At 52.3% G+C, this 27,894-nt stretch overlaps 1 protein-coding gene across 1 annotated transcript in view; it reads right to left on the minus strand.

Moving 5' to 3' along the window:
• LOC106591428 (uncharacterized) overlaps positions 1-27,894 on the minus strand; it is a 101,457-nt gene that overhangs the window by 36,200 nt on the left and 37,363 nt on the right. Inside the window, exon 14 of the mRNA XM_082969221.1 lies at positions 22,560-22,706. Coding sequence (XP_082825347.1) covers positions 22,560-22,706 — 147 coding nt within the window. The remainder of the gene's footprint in view (positions 1-22,559; positions 22,707-27,894) is intronic.

Consider the following 27,894-nt stretch of genomic DNA (forward strand, 5'->3'; position numbering starts at 1 on the left):
GGGTTAGTCTACCTGTAGTGGCTGGGCGTTAGTCCACCTGTAGTGGCTGGGCATTAGTCCACCTGTAGCGGCTGGGCGTTAGGGTTTAGTCTACCTTTAGTGGCTGGGCGTTAGGGTTTAGTCTACCTGTAGTGGCTGGGCGTTAGGGTTTAGTCCACCTGTAGTGGCTGGGCGTCAGGGTTTAGTCCACCTGTAGCGGCTGGGCGTTAGGGTTTAGTCTACCTGTAGTGGCTGGGCGTTAGGGTTTAGTCTACCTGTAGTGGCTGGGCGTTAGGGTATAGTCTACCTGTAGTGGCTGGGCGTTAGTCCACCTGTAGTGGCTGGGCATTAGTCCACCTGTAGTGGCTGGGCTTTAGGATTTAGTCTACCTGTAGTGGCTGGGCGTTAGGGTTTAGTCTACCTGTAGTGGCTGGGCGTTAGGGTTTAGTCTACCTGTAGTGGCTGGGCGTTAGTCTACCTGTAGTGGCTGGGAGTTAGTCTATCTGTAGTGGCTGGGCGTTAGTCTACCTGTAGTGGCTGGGCGTTAGGGTTTAGTCTACCTGTAGTGGCTGGGCGTTAGGGTTTAGTCTACCTGTAGTGGCTGGGCGTTAGGGTTTAGTCTACCTGTAGTGGCTGGGCGTTAGGGTTTAGTCTACCTGTAGTGGCTGGGCGTTAGGGTTTAGTCTACCTGTAGTGGCTGGGCGTTAGTCTACCTGTAGTGGCTGGGAGTTAGTCTATCTGAAGTGGCTGGGCGTTAGTCTACCTGTAGTGGCTGGGCGTTAGGGTTTAGTCTACCTGTAGTGGCTGGGCATTAGTCCACCTGTAGTGGCTGGGCTTTAGGATTTAGTCTACCTGTAGTGGCTGGGCGTTAGGGTTTAGTCTACCTGTAGTGGCTGGGCGTTAGGGTTTAGTCTACCTGTAGTGGCTGGGCGTTAGTCTACCTGTAGTGGCTGGGAGTTAGTCTATCTGTAGTGGCTGGGCGTTAGTCTACCTGTAGTGGCTGGGCGTTAGGGTTTAGTCTACCTGTAGTGGCTGGGCGTTAGGGTTTAGTCTACCTGTAGTGGCTGGGCGTTAGGGTTTAGTCTACCTGTAGTGGCTGGGCGTTAGGGTTTAGTCCACCTGTAGTGGCTGGGCGTTAGGGGTTAGTCTACCTGTAGTGGCTGGGCGTTAGGGTTTAGTCTACCTGTAGTGGCTGGGCGTTAGGGTTCAGTCTACCTGTAGTGGCTGGGCGTTAGGGTTTAGTCTACCTGTAGTGGCTGGGCGTCAGGGTTTAGTCTACCTGTAGTGGCTGGGCGTTAGGGTTTAGTCTACCTGTAGTGGCTGGGCGTTAGGGTTTAGTCCACCTGTAGTGGCTGGGCGTTAGGGTTTAGTCTACCTGTAGTGGCTGGGCGTTAGGGTTTAGTCTACCTGTATGGGTGGGCGTTAGGGTTTAGTCTACCTGTAGCGGCTGGGCGTCAGGGTTTAGTCTACCTGTAGCGGCTGGGCGTTAGGGTTTAGTCTACCTGTAGCGGCTGGGCGTTAGGGTTTAGTCTACCTGTAGTGGCTGGGCGTTAGGGTTTAGTCTACCTGTAGTGGTTGGGCGTTAGTCTACCTGTAGTGGCTGGGAGTTAGTCTATCTGTAGTGGCTGGGCGTTAGTCTACCTGTAGTGGCTGGGCGTTAGGGTTTAGTCTACCTGTAGTGGCTGGGCGTTAGGGTTTAGTCTACCTGTAGTGGCTGGGCGTTAGGGTTTAGTCTACCTGTAGTGGCTGGGCGTTAGGGTTTAGTCTACCTGTAGTGGCTGGGCGTTAGGGTTTAGTCTACCTGTAGTGGCTGGGCGTTAGTCTACCTGTAGTGGCTGGGAGTTAGTCTATCTGAAGTGGCTGGGCGTTAGTCTACATGTAGTGGCTGGGCGTTAGGGTTTAGTCTACCTGTAGTGGCTGGGCATTAGTCCACCTGTAGTGGCTGGGCTTTAGGATTTAGTCTACCTGTAGTGGCTGGGCGTTAGGGTTTAGTCTACCTGTAGTGGCTGGGCGTTAGGGTTTAGTCTACCTGTAGTGGCTGGGCGTTAGTCTACCTGTAGTGGCTGGGCGTTAGGGTTTAGTCTACCTGTAGTGGCTGGGCGTTAGGGTTTAGTCTACCTGTAGTGGCTGGGCGTTAGGGTTTAGTCTACCTGTAGTGGCTGGGCGTTAGGGTTTAGTCCACCTGTAGTGGCTGGGCGTTAGGGGTTAGTCTACCTGTAGTGGCTGGGCGTTAGGGTTTAGTCTACCTGTAGTGGCTGGGCGTTAGGGTTCAGTCTACCTGTAGTGGCTGGGCGTTAGGGTTTAGTCTACCTGTAGTGGCTGGGCGTCAGGGTTTAGTCTACCTGTAGTGGCTGGGCGTTAGGGTTTAGTCTACCTGTAGTGGCTGGGCGTTAGGGTTTAGTCCACCTGTAGTGGCTGGGCGTTAGGGTTTAGTCTACCTGTAGTGGCTGGGCGTTAGGGTTTAGTCTACCTGTATGGGTGGGCGTTAGGGTTTATTCTACCTGTAGCGGCTGGGCGTCAGGGTTTAGTCTACCTGTAGCGGCTGGGCGTTAGGGTTTAGTCTACCTGTAGTGGCTGGGCGTTAGGGTTTAGTCTACCTGTAGTGGCTGGGCGTTAGGATTGAGTCTACCTGTAGCGGCTGGGCGTTAGGGTTTAGTCTACCTGTAGTGGCTGGGCGTTAGGGTTTAGTCTACCTGTAGTGGCTGGGCGTTAGGGTTTAGTCTACCTGTAGTGGCTGGGCGTTAGTCTACCTGTAGTGGCTGGGAGTTAGTCTATCTGTAGTGGCTGGGCGTTAGTCTACCTGTAGTGGCTGGGCGTTAGGGTTTAGTCTACCTGTAGTGGCTGGGCGTTAGGGTTTAGTCTACCTGTAGTGGCTGGGCGTTAGGGTTTAGTCTACCTGTAGTGGCTGGGCGTTAGGGTTTAGTCTACCTGTAGTGGCTGGGCGTTAGTCTACCTGTAGTGGCTGGGAGTTAGTCTATCTGAAGTGGCTGGGCGTTAGTCTACCTGTAGTGGCTGGGCGTTAGGGTTTAGTCTACCTGTAGTGGCTGGGCATTAGTCCACCTGTAGTGGCTGGGCTTTAGGATTTAGTCTACCTGTAGTGGCTGGGCGTTAGGGTTTAGTCTACCTGTAGTGGCTGGGCGTTAGTCTACCTGTAGTGGCTGGGAGTTAGTCTATCTGTAGTGGCTGGGCGTTAGTCTACCTGTAGTGGCTGGGCGTTAGGGTTTAGTCTACCTGTAGTGGCTGGGCGTTAGGGTTTAGTCTACCTGTAGTGGCTGGGCGTTAGGGTTTAGTCTACCTGTAGTGGCTGGGCGTTAGGGTTTAGTCCACCTGTAGTGGCTGGGCGTTAGGGGTTAGTCTACCTGTAGTGGCTGGGCGTTAGGGTTTAGTCTACCTGTAGTGGCTGGGCGTTAGGGTTCAGTCTACCTGTAGTGGCTGGGCGTTAGGGTTTAGTCTATCTGTAGTGGCTGGGCGTCAGGGTTTAGTCTACCTGTAGTGGCCGGGCGTTAGGGTTTAGTCTACCTGTAGTGGCTGGGCGTTAGGGTTTAGTCCACCTGTAGTGGCTGGGCGTTAGGGTTTAGTCTACCTGTAGTGGCTGGGCGTTAGGGTTTAGTCTACCTGTATGGGTGGGCGTTAGGGTTTATTCTACCTGTAGTGGCTGGGCGTCAGGGTTTAGTCTACCTGTAGCGGCTGGGCGTTAGGGTTTAGTCTACCTGTAGTGGCTGGGCGTTAGGGTTTAGTCTACCTGTAGTGGCTGGGCGTTAGGGTTGAGTCTACCTGTAGCGGCTGGGCGTTAGGGTTTAGTCTACCTGTAGCGGCTGGGCGTTAGGGTTAGTCTACCTGTAGTGGCTGGGCGTTAGGGTTTAGTCTACCTGTAGTGGCTGGGCGTTAGTCTACCTGTAGTGGCTGGGAGTTAGTCTATCTGTAGTGGCTGGGCGTTAGTCTACCTGTAGTGGCTGGGCGTTAGGGTTTAGTCTACCTGTAGTGGCTGGGCGTTAGGGTTTAGTCTACCTGTAGTGGCTGGGCGTTAGGGTTTAGTCTACCTGTAGTGGCTGGGCGTTAGGGTTTAGTCCACCTGTAGTGGCTGGGCGTTAGGGGTTAGTCTACCTGTAGTGGCTGGGCGTTAGGGTTTAGTCTACCTGTAGTGGCTGGGCGTTAGGGTTCAGTCTACCTGTAGTGGCTGGGCGTTAGGGTTTAGTCTACCTGTAGTGGCTGGGCGTCAGGGTTTAGTCTACCTGTAGTGGCCGGGCGTTAGGGTTTAGTCTACCTGTAGTGGCTGGACCTTAGGGTTTAGTCTACCTCTAGCGGCTGGGCGTTAGGGTTTAGTCCACCTGTAGCGGCTGGGCGTAAGGGGTTTAGTCTACCTGTAGTGGCTGGGCGTTAGGGTTTAGTCTACCTGTAGTGGCTGGGCGTTAGGGTTTAGTCTACCTGTAGTGGCTGGGCGTTAGGGTTTAGTCCACCTGTAGTGGCTGGGCGTTAGGGTTTAGTCTACCTGTACTGGCTGGGCGTTAGGGTTTAGTCTACCTGTAGCGGCTGGGCGTTAAGGTTTAGTCTACCTGTAGTGGCTGGACGTTAAGGTTTAGTCTACCTGTATTGGCTGGGCGTTAAGGTTTAGTCTACCTGTAGTGGCTGGGCGTTAGGGTTTAGTCTACCTGTAGTGGCTGGGCGTTAGGGTTAGTCTACCTGTAGTGGCTGGGCGTTAGTCTACCTGTAGCGGCTGGGCGTCAGGGTTTAGTCCACCTGTAGCGGCTGGGCGTTAGGGTTTAGTCTACCTGTAGCGGCTGGGCGTTAGGGTTTAGTCTACCTGTAGCGGCTGGGCGTTAGGGTTTAGTCTACCTGTAGTGGCTGGGCGTCAGGGTTTAGTCTACCTGTAGTGGCTGGGCGTTAGGGTTTAGTCTACTTGTAGTGGCTGGGCGTTAGGGTTGAGTCTACCTGTAGCGGCTGGGCGTTAGGGTTTAGTCTACCTGTAGCGGCTGGGCGTTAGGGTTAGTCTACCTGTAGTGGCTGGGCGTTAGTCCACCTGTAGTGGCTGGGCATTAGTCCACCTGTAGCGGCTGGGCGTTAGGGTTTAGTCTACCTTTAGTGGCTGGGCGTTAGGGTTTAGTCTACCTGTAGTGGCTGGGCGTTAGGGTTTAGTCCACCTGTAGTGGCTGGGCGTCAGGGTTTAGTCCACCTGTAGCGGCTGGGCGTTAGGGTTTAGTCTACCTGTAGTGGCTGGGCGTTAGGGTTTAGTCTACCTGTAGTGGCTGGGCGTTAGGGTATAGTCTACCTGTAGTGGCTGGGCGTTAGTCCACCTGTAGTGGCTGGGCATTAGTCCACCTGTAGTGGCTGGGCTTTAGGATTTAGTCTACCTGTAGTGGCTGGGCGTTAGGGTTTAGTCTACCTGTAGTGGCTGGGCGTTAGGGTTTAGTCTACCTGTAGTGGCTGGGCGTTAGGGTTTAGTCTACCTGTAGTGGCTGGGCATTAGTCCACCTGTAGTGGCTGGGCTTTAGGATTTAGTCTACCTGTAGTGGCTGGGCGTTAGGGTTTAGTCTACCTGTAGTGGCTGGGCGTTAGGGTTTAGTCTACCTGTAGTGGCTGGGCGTTAGTCTACCTGTAGTGGCTGGGAGTTAGTCTATCTGTAGTGGCTGGGCGTTAGTCTACCTGTAGTGGCTGGGCGTTAGGGTTTAGTCTACCTGTAGTGGCTGGGCGTTAGGGTTTAGTCTACCTGTAGTGGCTGGGCGTTAGGGTTTAGTCTACCTGTAGTGGCTGGGCGTTAGGGTTTAGTCTACCTGTAGTGGCTGGGCGTTAGGGTTTAGTCCACCTGTAGTGGCTGGGCGTTAGGGGTTAGTCTACCTGTAGTGGCTGGGCGTTAGGGTTTAGTCTACCTGTAGTGGCTGGGCGTTAGGGTTCAGTCTACCTGTAGTGGCTGGGCGTTAGGGTTTAGTCTACCTGTAGTGGCTGGGCGTCAGGGTTTAGTCTACCTGTAGTGGCCGGGCGTTAGGGTTTAGTCTACCTGTAGTGGCTGGGCGTTAGGGTTTAGTCCACCTGTAGTGGCTGGGCGTTAGGGTTTAGTCTACCTGTAGTGGCTGGGCGTTAGGGTTTAGTCTACCTGTATGGGTGGGCGTTAGGGTTTATTCTACCTGTAGTGGCTGGGCGTCAGGGTTTAGTCTACCTGTAGCGGCTGGGCGTTAGGGTTAGTCTACCTGTAGTGGCTGGGCGTTAGGGTTTAGTCTACCTGTAGTGGCTGGGCGTTAGGGTTGAGTCTACCTGTAGCGGCTGGGCGTTAGGGTTTAGTCTACCTGTAGCGGCTGGGCGTTAGGGTTAGTCTACCTGTAGTGGCTGGGCGTTAGGGTTTAGTCTACCTGTAGTGGCTGGGCGTTAGTCTACCTGTAGTGGCTGGGAGTTAGTCTATCTGTAGTGGCTGGGCGTTAGTCTACCTGTAGTGGCTGGGCGTTAGGGTTTAGTCTACCTGTAGTGGCTGGGCGTTAGGGTTTAGTCTACCTGTAGTGGCTGGGCGTTAGGGTTTAGTCTACCTGTAGTGGCTGGGCGTTAGGGTTTAGTCCACCTGTAGTGGCTGGGCGTTAGGGGTTAGTCTACCTGTAGTGGCTGGGCGTTAGGGTTTAGTCTACCTGTAGTGGCTGGGCGTTAGGGTTCAGTCTACCTGTAGTGGCTGGGCGTTAGGGTTTAGTCTACCTGTAGTGGCTGGGCGTCAGAGTTTAGTCTACCTGTAGTGGCCGGGCGTTAGGGTTTAGTCTACCTGTAGTGGCTGGGCGTTAGGGTTTAGTCCACCTGTAGTGGCTGGGCGTTAGGGTTTAGTCTACCTGTAGTGGCTGGGCGTTAGGCTTTAGTCTACCTGTAGTGGCTGGGCGTTAGGGTTTAGTCTACCTGTAGTGGCTGGGCGTTAAGGTTTAGTCTACCTGTAGTGGCTGGACCTTAGGGTTTAGTCTACCTCTAGCGGCTGGGCGTTAGGGTTTAGTCCACCTGTAGCGGCTGGGCGTAAGGGGTTTAGTCTACCTGTAGTGGCTGGGCGTTAGGGTTTAGTCTACCTGTAGTGGCTGGGCGTTAGGGTTTAGTCTACCTGTAGTGGCTGGGCGTTAGGGTTTAGTCCACCTGTAGTGGCTGGGCGTTAGGGTTTAGTCTACCTGTACTGGCTGGGCGTTAGGGTTTAGTCTACCTGTAGCGGCTGGGCGTTAAGGTTTAGTCTACCTGTAGTGGCTGGACGTTAAGGTTTAGTCTACCTGTATTGGCTGGGCGTTAAGGTTTAGTCTACCTGTAGTGGCTGGGCGTTAGGGTTTAGTCTACCTGTAGTGGCTGGGCGTTAGGGTTAGTCTACCTGTAGTGGCTGGGCGTTAGTCTACCTGTAGTGGCTGGGCGTTAGGGTTTAGTCTACCTGTAGTGGCTGGGCGTTAGGGTTTAGTCTACCTGTAGCGGCTGGGCGTTAGGGTTTAGTCCACCTGTAGCGGCTGGGCATTAGGGTTTAGTCCACCTGTAGTGGCTGGGCGTCAGGGTTTAGTCCACCTGTAGCGGTTGGGCGTTAGGGTTTAGTCTACCTGTAGCGGCTGGGCGTTAGGGTTTAGTCTACCTGTAGCGGCTGGGCGTTAGGGTTTAGTCTACCTGTAGTGGCTGGGCGTCAGGGTTTAGTCTACCTGTAGTGGCTGGGCGTTAGGGTTTAGTCTACCTGTAGTGGCTGGGCGTTAGGGTTGAGTCTACCTGTAGCGGCTGGGCGTTAGGGTTTAGTCTACCTGTAGCGGCTGGGCGTTAGGGTTAGTCTACCTGTAGTGGCTGGGCGTTAGTCCACCTGTAGTGGCTGGGCATTAGTCCACCTGTAGCGGCTGGGCGTTAGGGTTTAGTCTACCTTTAGTGGCTGGGCGTTAGGGTTTAGTCTACCTGTAGTGGCTGGGCGTTAGGGTTTAGTCCACCTGTAGTGGCTGGGCGTCAGGGTTTAGTCCACCTGTAGCTGCTGGGCGTTAGGGTTTAGTCTACCTGTAGTGGCTGGGCGTTAGGGTTTAGTCTACCTGTAGTGGCTGGGCGTTAGGGTATAGTCTACCTGTAGTGGCTGGGCGTTAGTCCACCTGTAGTGGCTGGGCATTAGTCCACCTGTAGTGGCTGGGCTTTAGGATTTAGTCTACCTGTAGTGGCTGGGCGTTAGGGTTTAGTCTACCTGTAGTGGCTGGGCGTTAGGGTTTAGTCTACCTGTAGTGGCTGGGCGTTAGTCTACCTGTAGTGGCTGGGAGTTAGTCTATCTGAAGTGGCTGGGCGTTAGTCTACCTGTAGTGGCTGGGCGTTAGGGTTTAGTCTACCTGTAGTGGCTGGGCATTAGTCCACCTGTAGTGGCTGGGCTTTAGGATTTAGTCTACCTGTAGTGGCTGGGCGTTAGGGTTTAGTCTACCTGTAGTGGCTGGGCGTTAGGGTTTAGTCTACCTGTAGTGGCTGGGCGTTAGGGTTTAGTCTACCTGTAGTGGCTGGGCGTTAGTCTACCTGTAGTGGCTGGGAGTTAGTCTATCTGTAGTGGCTGGGCGTTAGTCTACCTGTAGTGGCTGGGCGTTAGGGTTTAGTCTACCTGTAGTGGCTGGGCGTTAGGGTTTAGTCTACCTGTAGTGGCTGGGCGTTAGGGTTTAGTCTACCTGTAGTGGCTGGGCGTTAGGGTTTAGTCCACCTGTAGTGGCTGGGCGTTAGGGGTTAGTCTACCTGTAGTGGCGGGGCGTTAGGGTTTAGTCTACCTGTAGTGGCTGGGCGTTAGGGTTCAGTCTACCTGTAGTGGCTGGGCGTTAGGGTTTAGTCTACCTGTAGTGGCTGGGCGTCAGGGTTTAGTCTACCTGTAGTGGCTGGGCGTTAGGGTTTAGTCTACCTGTAGTGGCTGGGCGTTAGGGTTTAGTCCACCTGTAGTGGCTGGGCGTTAGGGTTTAGTCTACCTGTAGTGGCTGGGCGTTAGGGTTTAGTCTACCTGTATGGGTGGGCGTTAGGGTTTATTCTACCTGTAGTGGCTGGGCGTCAGGGTTTAGTCTACCTGTAGCGGCTGGGCGTTAGGGTTTAGTCTACCTGTAGTGGCTGGGCGTTAGGGTTTAGTCTACCTGTAGTGGCTGGGCGTTAGGGTTGAGTCTACCTGTAGCGGCTGGGCGTTAGGGTTTAGTCTACCTGTAGCGGCTGGGCGTTAGGGTTTAGTCTACCTGTAGTGGCTGGGCGTTAGGGTTTAGTCTACCTGTAGTGGCTGGGCGTTAGTCTACCTGTAGTGGCTGGGAGTTAGTCTATCTGTAGTGGCTGGGCGTTAGTCTACCTGTAGTGGCTGGGCGTTAGGGTTTAGTCTACCTGTAGTGGCTGGGCGTTAGGGTTTAGTCTACCTGTAGTGGCTGGGCGTTAGGGTTTAGTCTACCTGTAGTGGCTGGGCGTTAGGGTTTAGTCTACCTGTAGTGGCTGGGCGTTAGGGTTTAGTCTACCTGTAGTGGCTGGGCGTTAGTCTACCTGTAGTGGCTGGGAGTTAGTCTATCTGAAGTGGCTGGGCGTTAGTCTACCTGTAGTGGCTGGGCGTTAGGGTTTAGTCTACCTGTAGTGGCTGGGCATTAGTCCACCTGTAGTGGCTGGGCTTTAGGATTTAGTCTACCTGTAGTGGCTGGGCGTTAGGGTTTAGTCTACCTGTAGTGGCTGGGCGTTAGGGTTTAGTCTACCTGTAGTGGCTGGGCGTTAGTCTACCTGTAGTGGCTGGGCGTTAGGGTTTAGTCTACCTGTAGTGGCTGGGCGTTAGGGTTTAGTCTACCTGTAGTGGCTGGGCGTTAGGGTTTAGTCTACCTGTAGTGGCTGGGCGTTAGGGTTTAGTCCACCTGTAGTGGCTGGGCGTTAGGGGTTAGTCTACCTGTAGTGGCTGGGCGTTAGGGTTTAGTCTACCTGTAGTGGCTGGGCGTTAGGGTTCAGTCTACCTGTAGTGGCTGGGCGTTAGGGTTTAGTCTACCTGTAGTGGCTGGGCGTCAGGGTTTAGTCTACCTGTAGTGGCTGGGCGTTAGGGTTTAGTCTACCTGTAGTGGCTGGGCGTTAGGGTTTAGTCCACCTGTAGTGGCTGGGCGTTAGGGTTTAGTCTACCTGTAGTGGCTGGGCGTTAGGGTTTAGTCTACCTGTATGGGTGGGCGTTAGGGTTTATTCTACCTGTAGTGGCTGGGCGTCAGGGTTTAGTCTACCTGTAGCGGCTGGGCGTTAGGGTTTAGTCTACCTGTAGTGGCTGGGCGTTAGGGTTTAGTCTACCTGTAGTGGCTGGGCGTTAGGGTTGAGTCTACCTGTAGCGGCTGGGCGTTAGGGTTTAGTCTACCTGTAGTGGCTGGGCGTTAGGGTTTAGTCTACCTGTAGTGGCTGGGCGTTAGGGTTTAGTCTACCTGTAGTGGCTGGGCGTTAGTCTACCTGTAGTGGCTGGGAGTTAGTCTATCTGTAGTGGCTGGGCGTTAGTCTACCTGTAGTGGCTGGGCGTTAGGGTTTAGTCTACCTGTAGTGGCTGGGCGTTAGGGTTTAGTCTACCTGTAGTGGCTGGGCGTTAGGGTTTAGTCTACCTGTAGTGGCTGGGCGTTAGTCTACCTGTAGTGGCTGGGAGTTAGTCTATCTGAAGTGGCTGGGCTTTAGTCTACCTGTAGTGGCTGGGCGTTAGGGTTTAGTCTACCTGTAGTGGCTGGGCATTAGTCCACCTGTAGTGGCTGGGCTTTAGGATTTAGTCTACCTGTAGTGGCTGGGCGTTAGGGTTTAGTCTACCTGTAGTGGCTGGGCGTTAGGGTTTAGTCTACCTGTAGTGGCTGGGCGTTAGTCTACCTGTAGTGGCTGGGAGTTAGTCTATCTGTAGTGGCTGGGCGTTAGTCTACCTGTAGTGGCTGGGCGTTAGGGTTTAGTCTACCTGTAGTGGCTGGGCGTTAGGGTTTAGTCTACCTGTAGTGGCTGGGCGTTAGGGTTTAGTCTACCTGTAGTGGCTGGGCGTTAGGGTTTAGTCTACCTGTAGTGGCTGGGCGTTAGGGTTTAGTCTACCTGTAGTGGCTGGGCGTTAGTCTACCTGTAGTGGCTGGGAGTTAGTCTATCTGAAGTGGCTGGGCGTTAGTCTACCTGTAGTGGCTGGGCGTTAGGGTTTAGTCTACCTGTAGTGGCTGGGCATTAGTCCACCTGTAGTGGCTGGGCTTTAGGATTTAGTCTACCTGTAGTGGCTGGGCGTTAGGGTTTAGTCTACCTGTAGTGGCTGGGCGTTAGGGTTTAGTCTACCTGTAGTGGCTGGGCGTTAGTCTACCTGTAGTGGCTGGGCGTTAGGGTTTAGTCTACCGGTAGTGGCTGGGCGTTAGGGTTTAGTCTACCTGTAGTGGCTGGGCGTTAGGGTTTAGTCTACCTGTAGTGGCTGGGCGTTAGGGTTTAGTCCACCTGTAGTGGCTGGGCGTTAGGGGTTAGTCTACCTGTAGTGGCTGGGCGTTAGGGTTTAGTCTACCTGTAGTGGCTGGGCGTTAGGGTTCAGTCTACCTGTAGTGGCTGGGCGTTAGGGTTTAGTCTACCTGTAGTGGCTGGGCGTCAGGGTTTAGTCTACCTGTAGTGGCTGGGCGTTAGGGTTTAGTCTACCTGTAGTGGCTGGGCGTTAGGGTTTAGTCCACCTGTAGTGGCTGGGCGTTAGGGTTTAGTCTACCTGTAGTGGCTGGGCGTTAGGGTTTAGTCTACCTGTATGGGTGGGCGTTAGGGTTTATTCTACCTGTAGTGGCTGGGCGTCAGGGTTTAGTCTACCTGTAGCGGCTGGGCGTTAGGGTTTAGTCTACCTGTAGTGGCTGGGCGTTAGGGTTTAGTCTACCTGTAGTGGCTGGGCGTTAGGGTTGAGTCTACCTGTAGCGGCTGGGCGTTAGGGTTTAGTCTACCTGTAGTGGCTGGGCGTTAGGGTTTAGTCTACCTGTAGTGGCTGGGCGTTAGGGTTTAGTCTACCTGTAGTGGCTGGGCGTTAGTCTACCTGTAGTGGCTGGGAGTTAGTCTATCTGTAGTGGCTGGGCGTTAGTCTACCTGTAGTGGCTGGGCGTTAGGGTTTAGTCTACCTGTAGTGGCTGGGCGTTAGGGTTTAGTCTACCTGTAGTGGCTGGGCGTTAGGGTTTAGTCTACCTGTAGTGGCTGGGCGTTAGGGTTTAGTCTACCTGTAGTGGCTGGGCGTTAGGGTTTAGTCTACCTGTAGTGGCTGGGCGTTAGTCTACCTGTAGTGGCTGGGCGTTAGTCTACCTGTAGTGGCTGGGCGTTAGGGTTTAGTCTACCTGTAGTGGCTGGGCATTAGTCCACCTGTAGTGGCTGGGCTTTAGGATTTAGTCTACCTGTAGTGGCTGGGCGTTAGGGTTTAGTCTACCTGTAGTGGCTGGGCGTTAGGGTTTAGTCTACCTGTAGTGGCTGGGCGTTAGTCTACCTGTAGTGGCTGGGAGTTAGTCTATCTGTAGTGGCTGGGCGTTAGTCTACCTGTAGTGGCTGGGCGTTAGGGTTTAGTCTACCTGTAGTGGCTGGGCGTTAGGGTTTAGTCTACCTGTAGTGGCTGGGCGTTAGGGTTTAGTCTACCTGTAGTGGCTGGGCGTTAGGGTTTAGTCCACCTGTAGTGGCTGGGCGTTAGGGGTTAGTCTACCTGTAGTGGCTGGGCGTTAGGGTTTAGTCTACCTGTAGTGGCTGGGCGTTAGGGTTCAGTCTACCTGTAGTGGCTGGGCGTTAGGGTTTAGTCTACCTGTAGTGGCTGGGCGTCAGGGTTTAGTCTACCTGTAGTGGCCGGGCGTTAGGGTTTAGTCTACCTGTAGTGGCTGGGCGTTAGGGTTTAGTCCACCTGTAGTGGCTGGGCGTTAGGGTTTAGTCTACCTGTAGTGGCTGGGCGTTAGGGTTTAGTCTACCTGTATGGGTGGGCGTTAGGGTTTATTCTACCTGTAGTGGCTGGGCGTCAGGGTTTAGTCTACCTGTAGCGGCTGGGCGTTAGGGTTTAGTCTACCTGTAGTGGCTGGGCGTTAGGGTTTAGTCTACCTGTAGTGGCTGGGCGTTAGGGTTGAGTCTACCTGTAGCGGCTGGGCGTTAGGGTTTAGTCTACCTGTAGCGGCTGGGCGTTAGGGTTAGTCTACCTGTAGTGGCTGGGCGTTAGGGTTTAGTCTACCTGTAGTGGCTGGGCGTTAGTCTACCTGTAGTGGCTGGGAGTTAGTCTATCTGTAGTGGCTGGGCGTTAGTCTACCTGTAGTGGCTGGGCGTTAGGGTTTAGTCTACCTGTAGTGGCTGGGCGTTAGGGTTTAGTCTACCTGTAGTGGCTGGGCGTTAGGGTTTAGTCTACCTGTAGTGGCTGGGCGTTAGGGTTTAGTCCACCTGTAGTGGCTGGGCGTTAGGGGTTAGTCTACCTGTAGTGGCTGGGCGTTAGGGTTTAGTCTACCTGTAGTGGCTGGGCGTTAGGGTTCAGTCTACCTGTAGTGGCTGGGCGTTAGGGTTTAGTCTACCTGTAGTGGCTGGGCGTCAGGGTTTAGTCTACCTGTAGTGGCCGGGCGTTAGGGTTTAGTCTACCTGTAGTGGCTGGGCGTTAGGGTTTAGTCCACCTGTAGTGGCTGGGCGTTAGGGTTTAGTCTACCTGTAGTGGCTGGGCGTTAGGGTTTAGTCTACCTGTATGGGTGGGCGTTAGGGTTTATTCTACCTGTAGTGGCTGGGCGTCAGGGTTTAGTCTACCTGTAGCGGCTGGGCGTTAGGGTTTAGTCTAGCTGTAGTGGCTGGGAGTTAGTCTATCTGTAGTGGCTGGGCGTTAGTCTACCTGTAGTGGCTGGGCGTTAGGGTTTAGTCTACCTGTAGTGGCTGGGCGTTAGGGTTTAGTCTACCTGTAGTGGCTGGGCGTTAGGGTTTAGTCTACCTGTAGTGGCTGGGCGTTAGGGTTTAGTCTACCTGTAGTGGCTGGGCGTTAGGGGTTAGTCTACCTGTAGTGGCTGGGCGTTAGGGTTTAGTCTACCTGTAGTGGCTGGGCGTTAGGGTTCAGTCTACCTGTAGTGGCTGGGCGTTAGGGTTTAGTCTACCTGTAGTGGCTGGGCGTCAGGGTTTAGTCTACCTGTAGTGGCTGGGCGTTAGGGTTTAGTCTACCTGTAGTGGCTGGGCGTTAGGGTTTAGTCCACCTGTAGTGGCTGGGCGTTAGGGTTTAGTCTACCTGTAGTGGCTGGGCGTTAGGGTTTAGTCTACCTGTATGGGTGGGCGTTAGGGTTTATTCTACCTGTAGTGGCTGGGCGTCAGGGTTTAGTCTACCTGTAGCGGCTGGGCGTTAGGGTTTAGTCTACCTGTAGCGGCTGGGCGTTAGGGGTTAGTCTACCTGTAGCGGCTGGGCGTTAAGGGTTTAGTCTACCTGTAGCGGCTGGGCGTTAGGGTTTAGTCCACCTGTAGTGGCTGGGCGTTAGGGGTTAGTCTACCTGTAGTGGCTGGGTGTTAGGGGTTAGTCTACCTGTAGTGGCTGGGCGTTAGGGTTTAGTCTACCTGTAGTGGCTGGGCGTCAGGGTTTAGTCCACCTGTAGTGGCTGGGCGTCAGGGTTTAGTCTACCTGTAGTGGCTGGGTGTTAGGGTTTAGTCTACCTGTAGTGGCTGGGCGTTAGGGTTTAGTCTACCTGTAGTGGCTGGGCGTTAGGGTTTAGTCTACCTGTAGTGGCTGGGCGTTAGGGTTTAGTCTACCTGTAGTGGCTGGGCGTTAGGGTTTACTCTACCTGTAGTGGCTGGGCGTTAGGGTTTAGCCTACCTGTAGTGGCTGGGCGTTAGGGTTTAGTCTACCTGTAGTGGCTGGGCGTCAGGGTTTAGTCTACCTGTAGTGGCTGGGCGTTAGGGTTTAGTCCACCTGTAGTGGCTGGGCGTTAGGGTTTAGTCTACCTGTAGTGGCTGGGCGTTAGGGTTTAGTCTACCTGTAGCGGCTGGGCGTTAGGGTTTAGTCTACCTGTAGCGGCTGGGCGTTAGGGTTTAGTCTACCTGTAGCGGCTGGGCGTTAGGGTTTAGTCTACCTGTAGCGGCTGGGCGTTAGGGTTTAGTCTACCTGTAGTGGCTGGGCGTTAGGGTTTAGTCTACCTGTAGCGGCTGGGAGTTAGGGTTTAGTCTACCTCTAGCGGCTGGGCGTTAGGGTTTAGTCTACCTGTAGTGGCTGGGCGTTAGGGTTTAGTCTACCTGTAGCGGCTGGGCGTTAGGGTTTAGTCTACCTGTAGTGGCTGGGCGTTAGGGTTTAGTCTACCTGTAGTGGCTGGGCGTCAGGGTTTAGTCTACCTGTAGTTGCTGGGCGTTAGTCTACCTGTAGTGGCTGGGCGTTAGGGTTTAGTCTACCTGTAGCGGCTGGGCGTTAGGGTTTAGTCTACCTGTAGTGGCTGGGCGTTAGGGTTTAGTCTACCTGTAGTGGCTGGGCGTCAGGGTTTAGTCTACCTGTAGTTGCTGGGCGTTAGTCTACCTGTAGTGGCTGGGCGTTAGGGTTTAGTCTACCTGTAGCGGCTGGGCGTTAGGGTTTAGTCTACCTGTAGTGGCTGGGCGTTAGGGTTTAGTCTACCTGTAGTGGCTGGGCGTTAGGTTTTAGTCTACCTGTAGTGGCTGGGCGTTAGGGTTTAGTCTACCTGTAGTGGCTGGGCGTTAGGGTTTAGTCTACCTGTAGCGGCTGGGCGTTAGTCTACCTGTAGTGGCTGGGCGTCAGGGTTTAGTCTACCTGTAGTGGCTGGGCGTTAGGGTTTAGTCCACCTGTAGCGGCTGGGCGTTAGGGTTTAGTCCACCTGTAGCGGCTGGGCGTTGGGGTTTAGTCTACCTGTAGCGGCTGGGCGTTAGGGTTTAGTCTACCTGTAGTGGCTTGGCGTTAGGGTTAGTCTACCTGTAGCGGCTGGGCGTTAGGGTTTAGTCTACCTGTAGCGGCTGGGCGTTAGGGGTTAGTCTACCTGTAGCGGCTGGGCGTTAGGGTTTAGTCTACCTGTAGTGGCTGGGCGTTAGGGTTTAGTCTACCTGTAGTGGCTGGGCGTTAGGGTTTAGTCTACCTGTAGTGGCTGGGCGTTAGTCCACCTGTAGTGGCTGGGCATTAGTCCAACTGTAGTGGCTGGGCTTTAGGATTTAGTCTACCTGTAGTGGCTGGGCGTTAGGGTTTAGTCTACCTGTAGTGGCTGGGCGTTAGGATTTAGTCTACCTGTAGTGGCTGGGCGTTAGTCTACCTGTAGTGGCTGGGAGTTAGTCTATCTGTAGTGGCTGGGCGTTAGTCTACCTGTAGTGGCTGGGCGTTAGTCTACCTGTAGTGGCTGGGCGTTAGGGTTTAGTCTACCTGTAGTGGCTGGGCGTTAGGGTTTAGTCTACATGTAGTGGCTGGGCGTTAGGGTTTAGTCTACCTGTAGTGGCTGGGCGTTAGGGTTTAGTCTACCTGTAGTGGCTGGGCGTTAGGGTTTAGTCTACCTGTAGTTGCTGGGCGTTAGTCTACCTGTAGTGGCTGGGCGTTAGGGTTTAGTCTACCTGTAGCGGCTGGGCGTTAGGGTTTAGTCTACCTGTAGTGGCTGGGCGTTAGGGTTTAGTCTACCTGTAGTGGCTGGGCGTTAGGGTTTAGTCTACCTGTAGTGGCTGGGCGTTAGGGTTTAGTCTACCTGTAGTGGTTGGGCGTTAGGGTTTAGTCTACCTGTAGCGGCTGGGGGTTAGTCTACCTGTAGTGGCTGGGCGTCAGGGTTTAGTCTACCTGTAGTGGCTGGGCGTTAGGGTTTAGTCCACCTGTAGCGGCTGGGCGTTAGGGTTTAGTCCACCTGTAGTGGCTGGGCGTTGGGGTTTAGTCTACCTGTAGCGGCTGGGCGTTAGGGTTTAGTCTACCTGTAGTGGCTTGGCGTTAGGGTTAGTCTACCTGTAGCGGCTGGGCGTTAGGGTTTAGTCTACCTGTAGTGGCTGGGCGTTAGGGGTTAGTCTACCTGTAGCGGCTGGGCGTTAGGGTTTAGTCTACCTGTAGTGGCTGGGCGTTAGGGTTTAGTCTACCTGTAGTGGCTGGGCGTTAGGGTTTAGTCTACCTGTAGTGGCTGGGCGTTAGTCTACCTGTAGTGGCTGTGCGTTAGGGTTTAGTCTACCTGTAGTGGCTGGGTGTTAGTCTACCTGTAGTGGCTGGGCGTTAGGGTTTAGTCTACCTGCAGTGGCTGGGCGTTAGGGTTTAGTCTACCTGTAGTGGCTGGACGTTAGTCTACCTGTAGTGGCTGTGCGTTAGGGTTTAGTCTACCTGTAGTGGCTGGGCGTTAGTCTACCTGTAGTGGCTGGGCGTTAGGGTTTAGTCTACCTGTAGTGGCTGGGCGTTAGGGTTTAGTCTACCTGTAGTGGCTGGGCGTTAGGGTTTAGTCTACCTGTAGTGGCTGGGCGTTAGGGTTTAGTCTACCTGTAGTGGCTGCGCATTAGTCTACCTGTAGCGGCTGGGCGTCAGGGTTTAGTCTACCTGTAGTGGCTGGGCGTTGGGGTTTAGTCTACCTGTAGTGGCTGGGCGTTAGGGTTTAGTCTACCTGTAGTGGCTGGGCGTTAGGATTTAGTCTACCTGTAGTGGCTGGGCGTTAGGGTTTAGTCTACCTGTAGTGGCTGGGCGTTAGGGTTTAGTCCACCTGTAGTGGCTGGGCGTTAGGGTTTAGTCTACCTGTAGTGGCTGGGCGTTAGTCTACCTGTAGTGGCTGGGAGTTAGTCTATCTGTAGTGGCTGGGCGTTAGTCTACCTGTAGTGGCTGGGCGTTAGGGTTTAGTCTACCTGTAGTGGCTGGGCGTTAGGGTTTAGTCCACCTGTAGTGGCTGGGCGTTAGTCCACCTGTAGCGGCTGGGCGTTAGGGTTAGTCTACCTGTAGCGGCTGGGCGTTAGGGTTTAGTCTACCTGTAGTGGCTGGGCGTTAGGGGTTAGTCTACCTGTAGCGGCTGGGCGTTAGGGTTTAGTCTACCTGTAGTGGCTGGGCGTTAGGGTTTAGTCTACCTGTAGTGGCTGGGCGTTAGGGTTTAGTCTACCTGTAGTGGCTGGGCGTTAGTCCACCTGTAGTGGCTGGGCATTAGTCCACCTGTAGTGGCTGGGCTTTAGGATTTAGTCTACCTGTAGTGGCTGGGCGTTAGGGTTTAGTCTACCTGTAGTGGCTGGGCGTTAGGGTTTAGTCTACCTGTAGTGGCTGGGCGTTAGTCTACCTGTAGTGGCTGGGAGTTAGTCTATCTGTAGTGGCTGGGCGTTAGTCTACCTGTAGTGGCTGGGCGTTAGGGTTTAGTCTACCTGTAGTGGCTGGGCGTTAGGGATTAGTCTACCTGTAGTGGCTGGGCGTTAGGGTTTAGTCTACCTGTAGTGGCTGGGCGTTAGGGTTTAGTCTACCTGTAGTGGCTGGGCGTTAGTCTACCTGTAGTGGCTGGGAGTTAGTCTATCTGTAGTGGCTGGGCGTTAGTCTACCTGTCGTGGCTGGGCGTTAGGGTTTAGTCTACCTGTAGTGGCTGGGCATTAGTCCACCTGTAGTGGCTGGGCTTTAGGATTTAGTCTACCTGTAGTGGCTGGGCGTTAGGGTTTAGTCTACCTGTAGTGGCTGGGCGTTAGGGTTTAGTCTACCTGTAGTGGCTGGGCGTTAGTCTACCTGTAGTGGCTGGGAGTTAGTCTATCTGTAGTGGCTGGGCGTTAGTCTACCTGTAGTGGCTGGGCGTTAGGGTTTAGTCTACCTGTAGTGGCTGGGCGTTAGGGTTTAGTCCACCTGTAGTCGCTGGGCGTAGGTTAGTCCACCTGTAGCGCCTGGGCGTTAGGGTTTAGTCTACCTGTAGCGGCTGGGCGTTAGGGTTTAGTCTACCTGTAGCGGCTGGGCGTTAGGGGTTAGTCTACCTGTAGTGGCTGGGCGTTAGGGTTTAGTCCACCTGTAGTGGCTGGGCGTTAGTCCACCTGTAGCGCCTGGGCGTTAGGGTTTAGTCTACCTGTAGCGGCTGGGCGTTAGGGTTTAGTCTACCTGTAGCGGCTGGGCGTTAGGGGTTAGTCTACCTGTAGCGGCTGGGCGTTAGGGTTTAGTCTACCTGTAGCGGCTGGGCGTTAGGGTTTAGTCTACCTGTAGTGGCTGGGCGTTAGGGTTTAGTCTACCTGTAGCGGCTGGGCGTTAGGGTTTAGTCTACCTGTAGCGGCTGGGCGTTAGGGTTTAGTCTACCTGTAGCGGCTGGGCGTTAGGGTTTAGTCTACCTGTAGCGGCTGGGCGTTAGGGTTTAGTCTACCTGTAGCGGCTGGGCGTTAGGGTTTAGTCTACCTGTAGCGGCTGGGCGTTAGGGTTTAGTCTACCTGTAGCGGCTGGGCGTTAGGGTTTAGTCTACCTGTAGCGGCTGGGCGTTAGGGTTTAGTCTACCTGTAGCGGCTGGGCGTTAGGGTTTAGTCTACCTGTAGAGGCTGGGCGTTAGGGTTTAGTCTACCTGTAGCGGCTGGGCGTTAGGGTTTAGTCTACCTGTAGTGGCTGGGCGTTAGGGTTTAGTCTACCTGTAGTGGCTGGGCGTCAGGGTTTAGTCTACCTGTAGCGGCTGGGCGTTAGGGTTTAGTCTACCTGTAGTGGCTGGGCGTTAGGGTTTAGTCTACCTGTAGCGGCTGGGCGTTAGGGTTTAGTCTACCTGTAGTGGCTGGGCGTTAGGGTTTAGTCTACCTGTAGTGGCTGGGCGTCAGGGTTTAGTCTACCTGTAGCGGCTGGGCGTTAGGGTTTAGTCTACCTGTAGTGGCTGGGCGTTAGGGTTTAGTCTACCTGTAGTGGCTGGGCGTTAGGGTTTAGTCTACCTGTAGTGGCTGGGCGTTAGGGTTTAGTCTACCTGTAGTGGCTGGGCGTTAGGGTTTAGTCTACCTGTAGCGGCTGGGCGTTAGTCTACCTGTAGTGGCTGGGCGTCAGGGTTTAGTCTACCTGTAGTGGCTGGGCGTTAGGGTTTAGTCCACCTGTAGCGGCTGGGCGTTAGGGTTTAGTCTACCTGTAGTGGCTGGGCGTTGGGGTTTAGTCTACCTGTAGCGGCTGGGCGTTAGGGTTTAGTCTACCTGTAGTGGCTGGGCGTTAGGGTTAGTCTACCTGTAGCGGCTGGGCGTTAGGGTTTAGTCTACCTGTAGTGGCTGGGCGTTAGGGGTTAGTCTACCTGTAGCGGCTGGGCGTTAGGGTTTAGTCTACCTGTAGTGGCTGGGCGTTAGGGTTTAGTCTACCTGTAGTGGCTGGGCGTTAGGGTTTAGTCTACCTGTAGTGGCTGGGTGTTAGTCTACCTGTAGTGGCTGTGCGTTAGGGTTTAGTCTACCTGTAGTGGCTGGGCGTTAGTCTACCTGTAGTGGCTGTGCGTTAGGGTTTAGTCTACCTGTAGTGGCTGGGCGTGGTAGTCTACCTGTAGTGGCTGGGCGTTAGGGTTAGTCTACCTGTAGTGGCTGGGCGTTAGGGTTTAGTCTACCTGTAGTGGCTGGGCGTTAGGGTTTAGTCTACCTGTAGTGGCTGGGCGTTAGTCTACCTGTAGCGGCTGGGCGTCAGGGTTTAGTCTACCTGTAGTGGCTGGGCGTTGGGGTTTAGTCTACCTGTAGTGGCTGGGCGTTAGGGTTTAGTCTACCTGTAGTGGCTGGGCGTTAGGGTTTAGTCTACCTGTAGTGGCTGGGCGTTAGGGTTTAGTCTACCTGTAGCGGCTGGGCGTTAGGGTTTAGTCTACCTGTAGTGGCTGGGCGTTAGTCTACCTGTAGTGGCTGGGCGTTAGGGGTTAGTCTACCTGTAGTGGCTGGGCGTTAGGGTTTAGTCTACCTGTAGTGGCTGGGCGTTAGGGTTTAGTCTACCTGTAGTGGCTGGGCGTTAGGGTTTAGTCTACCTGTAGAGGCTGGGCGTTAGGGTTTAGTCTACCTGTAGTGGCTGGGCGTTAGGGTTTAGTCTACCTGTAGTGGCTGGGCGTTAGGGTTTAGTCTACCTGTAGTGGCTGGGCGTTAGGGTTTAGTCTACCTGTAGTGGCTGGGCGTTAGGGTTTAGTCTACCTGTAGTGGCTGGGCGTTAGGGTTTAGTCTACCTGTAGTGGCTGGGCGTTAGGGTTTAGTCTACCTGTAGTGGCTGGGCGTTAGGGTTTAGTCTACCTGTAGTGGCTGGGCGTTAGTCTACCTGTAGTGGCTGGGCGTTAGGGTTTAGTCTACCTGTAGTGGCTGGGCGTTAGTCTACCTGTAGTGGCTGGGCGTTAGGGTTTAGTCTACCTGTAGTGGCTGGGCGTTGAGTCTACCTGTAGTGGCTGGGCGTTAGTCTACCTGTAGTGGCTGGGCGTTAGTCTACCTGTAGTGGCTGGGCGTTAGTCTACCTGTAGTGGCTGGGCGTTAGGGTTTAGTCTACCTGTAGTGGCTGGGCGTTAGGGTTTAGTCTACCTGTAGTGGCTGGGCGTTAGTCTACCTGTAGTGGCTGTGCGTTAGGGTTTAGTCTACCTGTAGTGGCTGGGCGTTAGTCTACCTGTAGTGGCTGGGCGTTAGGGTTTAGTCTACCTGCAGTGGCTGGGCGTTAGGGTTTAGTCTACCTGTAGTGGCTGGACGTTAGTCTACCTGTAGTGGCTGTGCGTTAGGGTTTAGTCTACCTGTAGTGGCTGGGCGTTAGTCTACCTGTAGTGGCTGGGCGTTAGGGTTTAGTCTACCTGTAGTGGCTGGGCGTTAGGGTTTAGTCTACCTGTAGTGGCTGGGCGTTAGGGTTTAGTCTACCTGTAGTGGCTGGGCGGGGTTAGTCTACCTGTAGCGGCTGGGCGTTAGGGTTTAGTCTACCTGTAGTGGCTGGGCGTTAGGGTTTAGTCTACCTGTAGTGGCTGGGCGTTAGGGTTTAGTCTACCTGTAGTGGCTGGGCGTTAGGGTTTAGTCTACCTGTAGTGGCTGGGCGTTGGGGTTTAGTCTACCTGTAGTGGCTGGGCGTTAGGGTTTAGTCTACCTGTAGTGGCTGGGCGTTGGGGTTTAGTCTTCCTGTAGCGGCTGGGCGTTAGGGTTTAGTCTACCTGTAGTGGCTGGGCGTTAGTCTACCTGTAGTGGCTGGGCGTTAGGGTTTAGTCTACCTGTAGTGGCTGGGCGTTAGGGTTTAGTCTACCTGTAGTGGCTGGGCGTTAGGGTTTAGTCTACCTGTAGTGGCTGGGCGTTAGGGTTTAGTCTACCTGTAGTGGCTGGGCGTTAGGGTTTAGTCCACCTGTAGTGGCTGGGCGTTAGGGTTTAGTCCACCTGTAGTGGCTGGGCGTTAGGGTTTAGTCTACCTGTAGTGGCTGGGCGTTAGGGTTTAGTCTACCTGTAGTGGCTGGGCGTTAGGTCTACCTGTAGTGGCTGGGCGTTAGGGTTTAGTCTACCTGTAGTGGCTGGGCGTTAGGGTTTAGTCTACCTGTAGTGGCTGGGCGTTAGGGTTTAGTCTACCTGTAGCGGCTGGGCGTTAGTCTACCTGTAGTGGCTGGGCATTAGTCTACCTGTAGTGGCTGGGCGTTAGTCTACCTGTAGTGGCTGGGCGTTAGGGTTTAGTCTACCTGTAGTGGCTGGGCGTTAGTCTACCTGTAGTGGCTGGGCGTTAGGGTTTAGTCTACCTGTAGTGGCTGGGCGTTAGTCTACCTGTAGTGGCTGGGCGTTAGTCTACCTGTAGTGGCTGGGCGTTAGTCTACCTGTAGTGGCTGGGCGTTAGGGTTTAGTCTACCTGTAGTGGCTGGGCGTTAGGGTTTAGTCTACCTGTAGTGGCTGGGCGTTAGGGTTTAGTCTACCTGTAGTGCCTGGGCGTTGAGCTCTCTCTTGTCCTTGGCTAAGGCTTCATTTAAGGCAGCCATCTTCTCTAGGGCGTCACGGTGCTCTGACACTTCTCTCTTCAGAACGGTTTGACTGGACGACAGGGTTAACACTGACTCACGGGCCTGGAGAGAAGGAAAGGGCGGAGTGAGGGAGGAGAGAGGAAGGAGGAGGAGAGGACAGATGGAGGAGAGAGGAAGCGGGAGTAGGAGAGGGAGGAGAGAGGGAGGAGGAGAGAGGACAGATGGAGGAGAGAGGAAGCGGGAGTAGGAGAGGGAGGAGAGAGGGAGGAGAGAGGAAGGAGGAGAGAGGACAGATGGAGGAGAGAGGAAGCGGGAGGAGGAGAGAGGAAGGAGGAGGAGAGGACAGATGGAGGAGAGAGGAAACGGGAGGAGGAGAGGGAGAAGAGAGGGAGGAGAGAGGAAGGAGGAGAGAGGACAGATGGAGGAGAGAAGAAGCGGGAGGAGGAGAGAGGAAGGAGGAGGAGAGAGAGGAGAGAGGAAGCGGGAGGAGGAGAGAGGGAGGACAGAGGAAGGATGAGGAGAGAGAGGGAGGAGAGAGGAAGGAGGAGAGGACAGATGGAGGAGAGAGGAAGCGGGAGTAGGAGAGAGGGAGGACAGAGGAAGGAGGAGGAGAGAGAGGGAGGACAGAGGAAGGAGGAGGAGAGGACAGATGGAGAGAGGAAGCGGGAGGAGAGAGAGGGAGGAGAGGACAGATGGAGGAGAGAGGAAGGAGGAGGAGAGGACAGATGGAGAGAGGAAGCGGGAGGAGAGAGAGGGAGGAGAGGACAGATGGAGGAGAGAGAAGCAAGTACTCTATATATTATAAAGTGTCCACCACTCTGCCCAGAGTGGGTGAAAACGCACGTTGGTGATGAAATTTCAGTTCCTTATGTAATAAAACACATTTTACCAAGACAATTAGGATTCTTCATGTTCTGAATCGTTCAGTGGGGTCTTTCTCCAACAACATTACCATTACATCCAAAAAGTCGGATTTCGTATCCTATTATATCCGATAATAAGCACCGAACTCTGTTGTAACCTATTACATCTGATAATAAGCTCTGATCTCTGTTGTAACCTATTACATCTGATAATAAGCTCTGATCTCTGTTGTAACCTATTACATCCGATAATAAGCTCTGATCTCTGTTGTAACCTATTACATCTGATAATAAGCTCTGATCTCTGTTGTAACCTATTACATCCGATAATAAGCTCTGATCTCAGTTGTAACCTATTACATCCGATAATAAGCTCTGATCTCTGTTGTAACCTATTACATCCGATAATAAGCTCTGATCTCTGTTGTAACCTATTACATCTGATAATAAGCTCTGATCTCTGTTGTAACCTATTACATCTGATAATAAGCTCTGATCTCTGTTGTAACCTATTACATCTGATAATAAGCTCTGATCTCTGTTGTAACCTATTACATCCGATAATAAACTCTGATCTCTGTTGTAACCTATTACATCCGATAATAAGCTCTGATCTCAGTTGTAACCTATTACATCCGATAATAAGCTCTGATCTCTGTTGTAACCTATTACATCTGATAATAAGCTCTGATCTCTGTTGTAACCTATTACATCTGATAATAAGCTCTGATCTCTGTTGTAACCTATTACATCCGATAATAAACTCTGATCTCTGTTGTAACCTATTACATCTGATAATAAGCTCTGATCTCTGTTGTAACCTATTACATCTGATAATAAGCTCTGATCTCTGTTGTAACCTATTACATCTGATAATAAGCTCTGATCTCTGTTGTAACCTATTACATCCGATAATAAGCTCTGATCTCTGTTGTAACCTATTACATCTGATAATAAGATCTGATCTCTGTTGTAACCTATTACATCCGATAATAACCGAGCTCTGTTGACAGTACATTTGTTAGGATTTGACATGTTGTGGTCGTTGTCTGCAAAGTTGTTTCCACAGGTCACAAAAAGCTAAATGAGCATAACACGAGCTGGATTAAATTAGAAAAACACGAGCTGGATTAAATTAGAAAGACACGAGCTGGATTAAATTAGAAAAACACGAGCTGGATTAAATTAGAAAAACACGAGCTGGATTAAATTAGAAAAACACGAGCTGGATTAAATTAGAAAGACACGAGCTGGATTAAATTAGAAAGACACGAGCTGGATTAAATTAGAAAAACACGAGCTGGATTAAATTAACATGGCACGAGCTGGATTAAATTAGCATAGCACGAGCTGGATTAAATTAGAAAAACACGAGCTGGATTAAATTAGAAAGACACGAGCTGGATTAAATTAGAAAGACACGAGCTGGATTAAATTAGAAAAACACGAGCTGGATTAAATTAACATGGCACGAGCTGGATTAAATTAGCATAGCACGAGCTGGATTAAATTAGAAAAACACGAGCTGGATTAAATTAGAAAGACACGAGCTGGATTAAATTAGAATGGCACGAGCTGGATTAAATTAGAAAAACACGAGCTGGATTAAATTAGAAAGACACGAGCTGGATTAAATTAGAAAAACACGAGCTGGATTAAATTAACATGGCACGAGCTGGATTAAATTAGAAAGACACGAGCTGGATTAAATTAGCATAGCACGAGCTGGATTAAATTAGAAAAACACGAGCTGGATTAAATTAACATGGCACGAGCTGGATTAAATTACAAAAACACGAGCTGTATTAAATTAACATGGCACGAGCTGGATTAAATTAGAAAGACACGAGCTGGATTAAATTAGAAAGACACGAGCTGGATTAAATGGAATAGGTTTGAAATAAAAAGCTTGTGGTACTCTGAGCTACGTTAACATTTCACAGAGAAACGCTTCTTTCTTGTGAGAAATCTTAAAAAAAAAAAAAAACATTCAGGAATGAATTATGCATTAATATGAAAGATGTATACTAAAATATCAAAATACTCCATGTTATGTCTCAAAATCGATATCTGTTTTACCTCTATGTTTTATGCCCAGCGGACTTGAGAAGAGACATAAAATCACAGCAGTGAGCTAGTCGTATTATCTCACCAGCGTCCAGTCTAGCTGACAACGCTATTTTCTAGATTTTTTACCAATTTTTTTTCCCCCCTTAGGCCTCCATTTTGATTTAGTCACTCTAATTCTAGTAAACCTACAAGGGTATAAACTCCCAATCTGTTTTGAACGGAGAGAGACATGAGGTTTGGCCCATTCGTTTTCTTAGAGGAGTATCTACATAATTAACATTTTATTTTTACCCATTGGTGAAAATACGCGGTTTTGTTCGGATACCCTACAATACTTTATGTTCTATATGAAACGATGTACAGTGGCAAGAAAAAGTATGAAAACCCTTTGGATTTCTGCATAAATTGGTTATCGAATTTGATCTGATCTAAGTCACTACAATAGACAAAACACAGTCTGGTTAAACTAATAACACACAAACAATTAAACGTTTTCATGTCTTTATTGAACACGCCGTGTAAACATTCACAGTGCAGGGTGGGGAAAGTATGTGCACCCTTGGATTTAATAACTGATTGACCCTCCTTTGGCAGCAATAACCTCAACCAGACGTTTTCTGTAGTTGCTGATCAGACCTGCACAACGGTCAGGAGGAATTTTGGACCGTTCCTCTTTACAAAACTGTTTCAGTTCAGCAATATTCTTGGGATGTCTGGTGTGAACTGCTCTCTTGAGGTCATACCACAGCATCTCAATCGGGTTGAGGTCAGGACTCTGACTGGGCCACTCCAGAAGGCGTATTTTCTTCTGTTGAAGCCGTTCTGTTGTTGATTTACTTCTGTATTTTGGGTTGTTGTCCTGTTGCGTCACCCAACTTCTGTTGAGCTTCAAATTGGCCGGACAGATAGCCTAACATTCTCCTGCAAAATGTCTTGATAAACTCGGGAATTCATTTTTCAGTCGATGATAGCAAGCTGTCCAGGCCCTGAGGCAGCAAAGCATCTCCAAAGCATGATATTCCCTCCACCATACTTTACAGTTGGGATGAGGTTTTTGACGTTGGTGCGCAGACGCTTCCACCTACCCCGGACTGCTAACTTTAAACGCCGTGTCTCCCGCGTGCTAGCGTAGCGTAGCAACGACTACCCCGCGGCTTCCCTGTTCCATCTATTGCTGTTCACCGGACCCTATGATCACTTGGCTACATAGCTGATGCCTGCTGGACTGTCCATTAATCACGGTACTCCATTTTGATTATTTTTCTTTGTTTATCTGTCGGCCCCAGCCCCGAACTCAGACCCTGTGTGTAGTTAACCGATTCTCTCTGCCCATTCATCGCCATTTTACCTGCTGTTGTTGTCTTACCCATTGTTGTCTTAGCTAGCTCTCCCAATCAACACCTGTGATTGCTTTATGTCTCTCTCTAATGTCAATATGCCTTGTATACTGTTGTTTAGGATAGTTACCATTGTTTTAGTTCACTGCGGAGCCCCTAGTCCCGCTCAACATGCCTCAGATACCTCCTTTGTCCCTCCTCCCACACATGCAGTGACCTCACCCAGCATAATTAGTGCGCCCAGAGATGCTAACCTCTCTTATCATCACTCGGTGCCTGGGTTTACCTCCGCTGTACCCGCATCCCACCATAACCCTGTCTGTACATTATGACCTGAATCTATTCTTCCACGCCCAGAAATATGCTCCTTTTACTCTCTGTTCCTTGACGCACTAGACGACCAGTTCTGATAGCCTTTAGCCGTACCCTCATCCTACTCCTCCTCTGGTGATGTAGAGGTTAACCCAGGCCCTGCTGCCCCCTGCACCACTCCCATTCCCCAGGTTCTTATAGCCTTTAGCCGTAGCCTCATCCTACTCCTCCTCTGGTGATGTAGAGGTTAACCCAGGCCCTGCTGCCCCCTGCACCACTCCCATTCCCCAGGTTCTTAAAGCCTTTAGCCGTACCCTCATCCTACTCCTCCTCTGGTGATGTAGAGGTTAACCCAGGCCCTGCTGCCCCCTGCCCCCTGCACCACTCCCATTCCCCAGGTTCTTAAAGCCTTTAGCCGTACCCTCATCCTACTCCTCCTCTGGTGATGTAGAGGTTAACCCAGGCCCTGCTGCCCCCTGCACCACTCCCATTCCCCAGGTTCTTAAAGCCTTTAGCCGTACCCTCATCCTACTCCTCCTCTGGTGATGTAGAGGTTAACCCAGGCCCTGCTGCCCCCTGCACCACTCCCATTCCCCAGGTTCTTAAAGCCTTTAGCCGTACCCTCATCCTACTCCTCCTCTGGTGATGTAGAGGTTAACCCAGGCCCTGCTGCCCCCTGCACCACTCCCATTCCCCAGGTTCTTAAAG

The sequence above is a fragment of the Salmo salar genome, chromosome 25 (assembly GCF_965601325.2).
Source record: "Salmo salar chromosome 25, fSalSal1, whole genome shotgun sequence".
Lineage (NCBI taxonomy): Eukaryota > Metazoa > Chordata > Actinopteri > Salmoniformes > Salmonidae > Salmo > Salmo salar.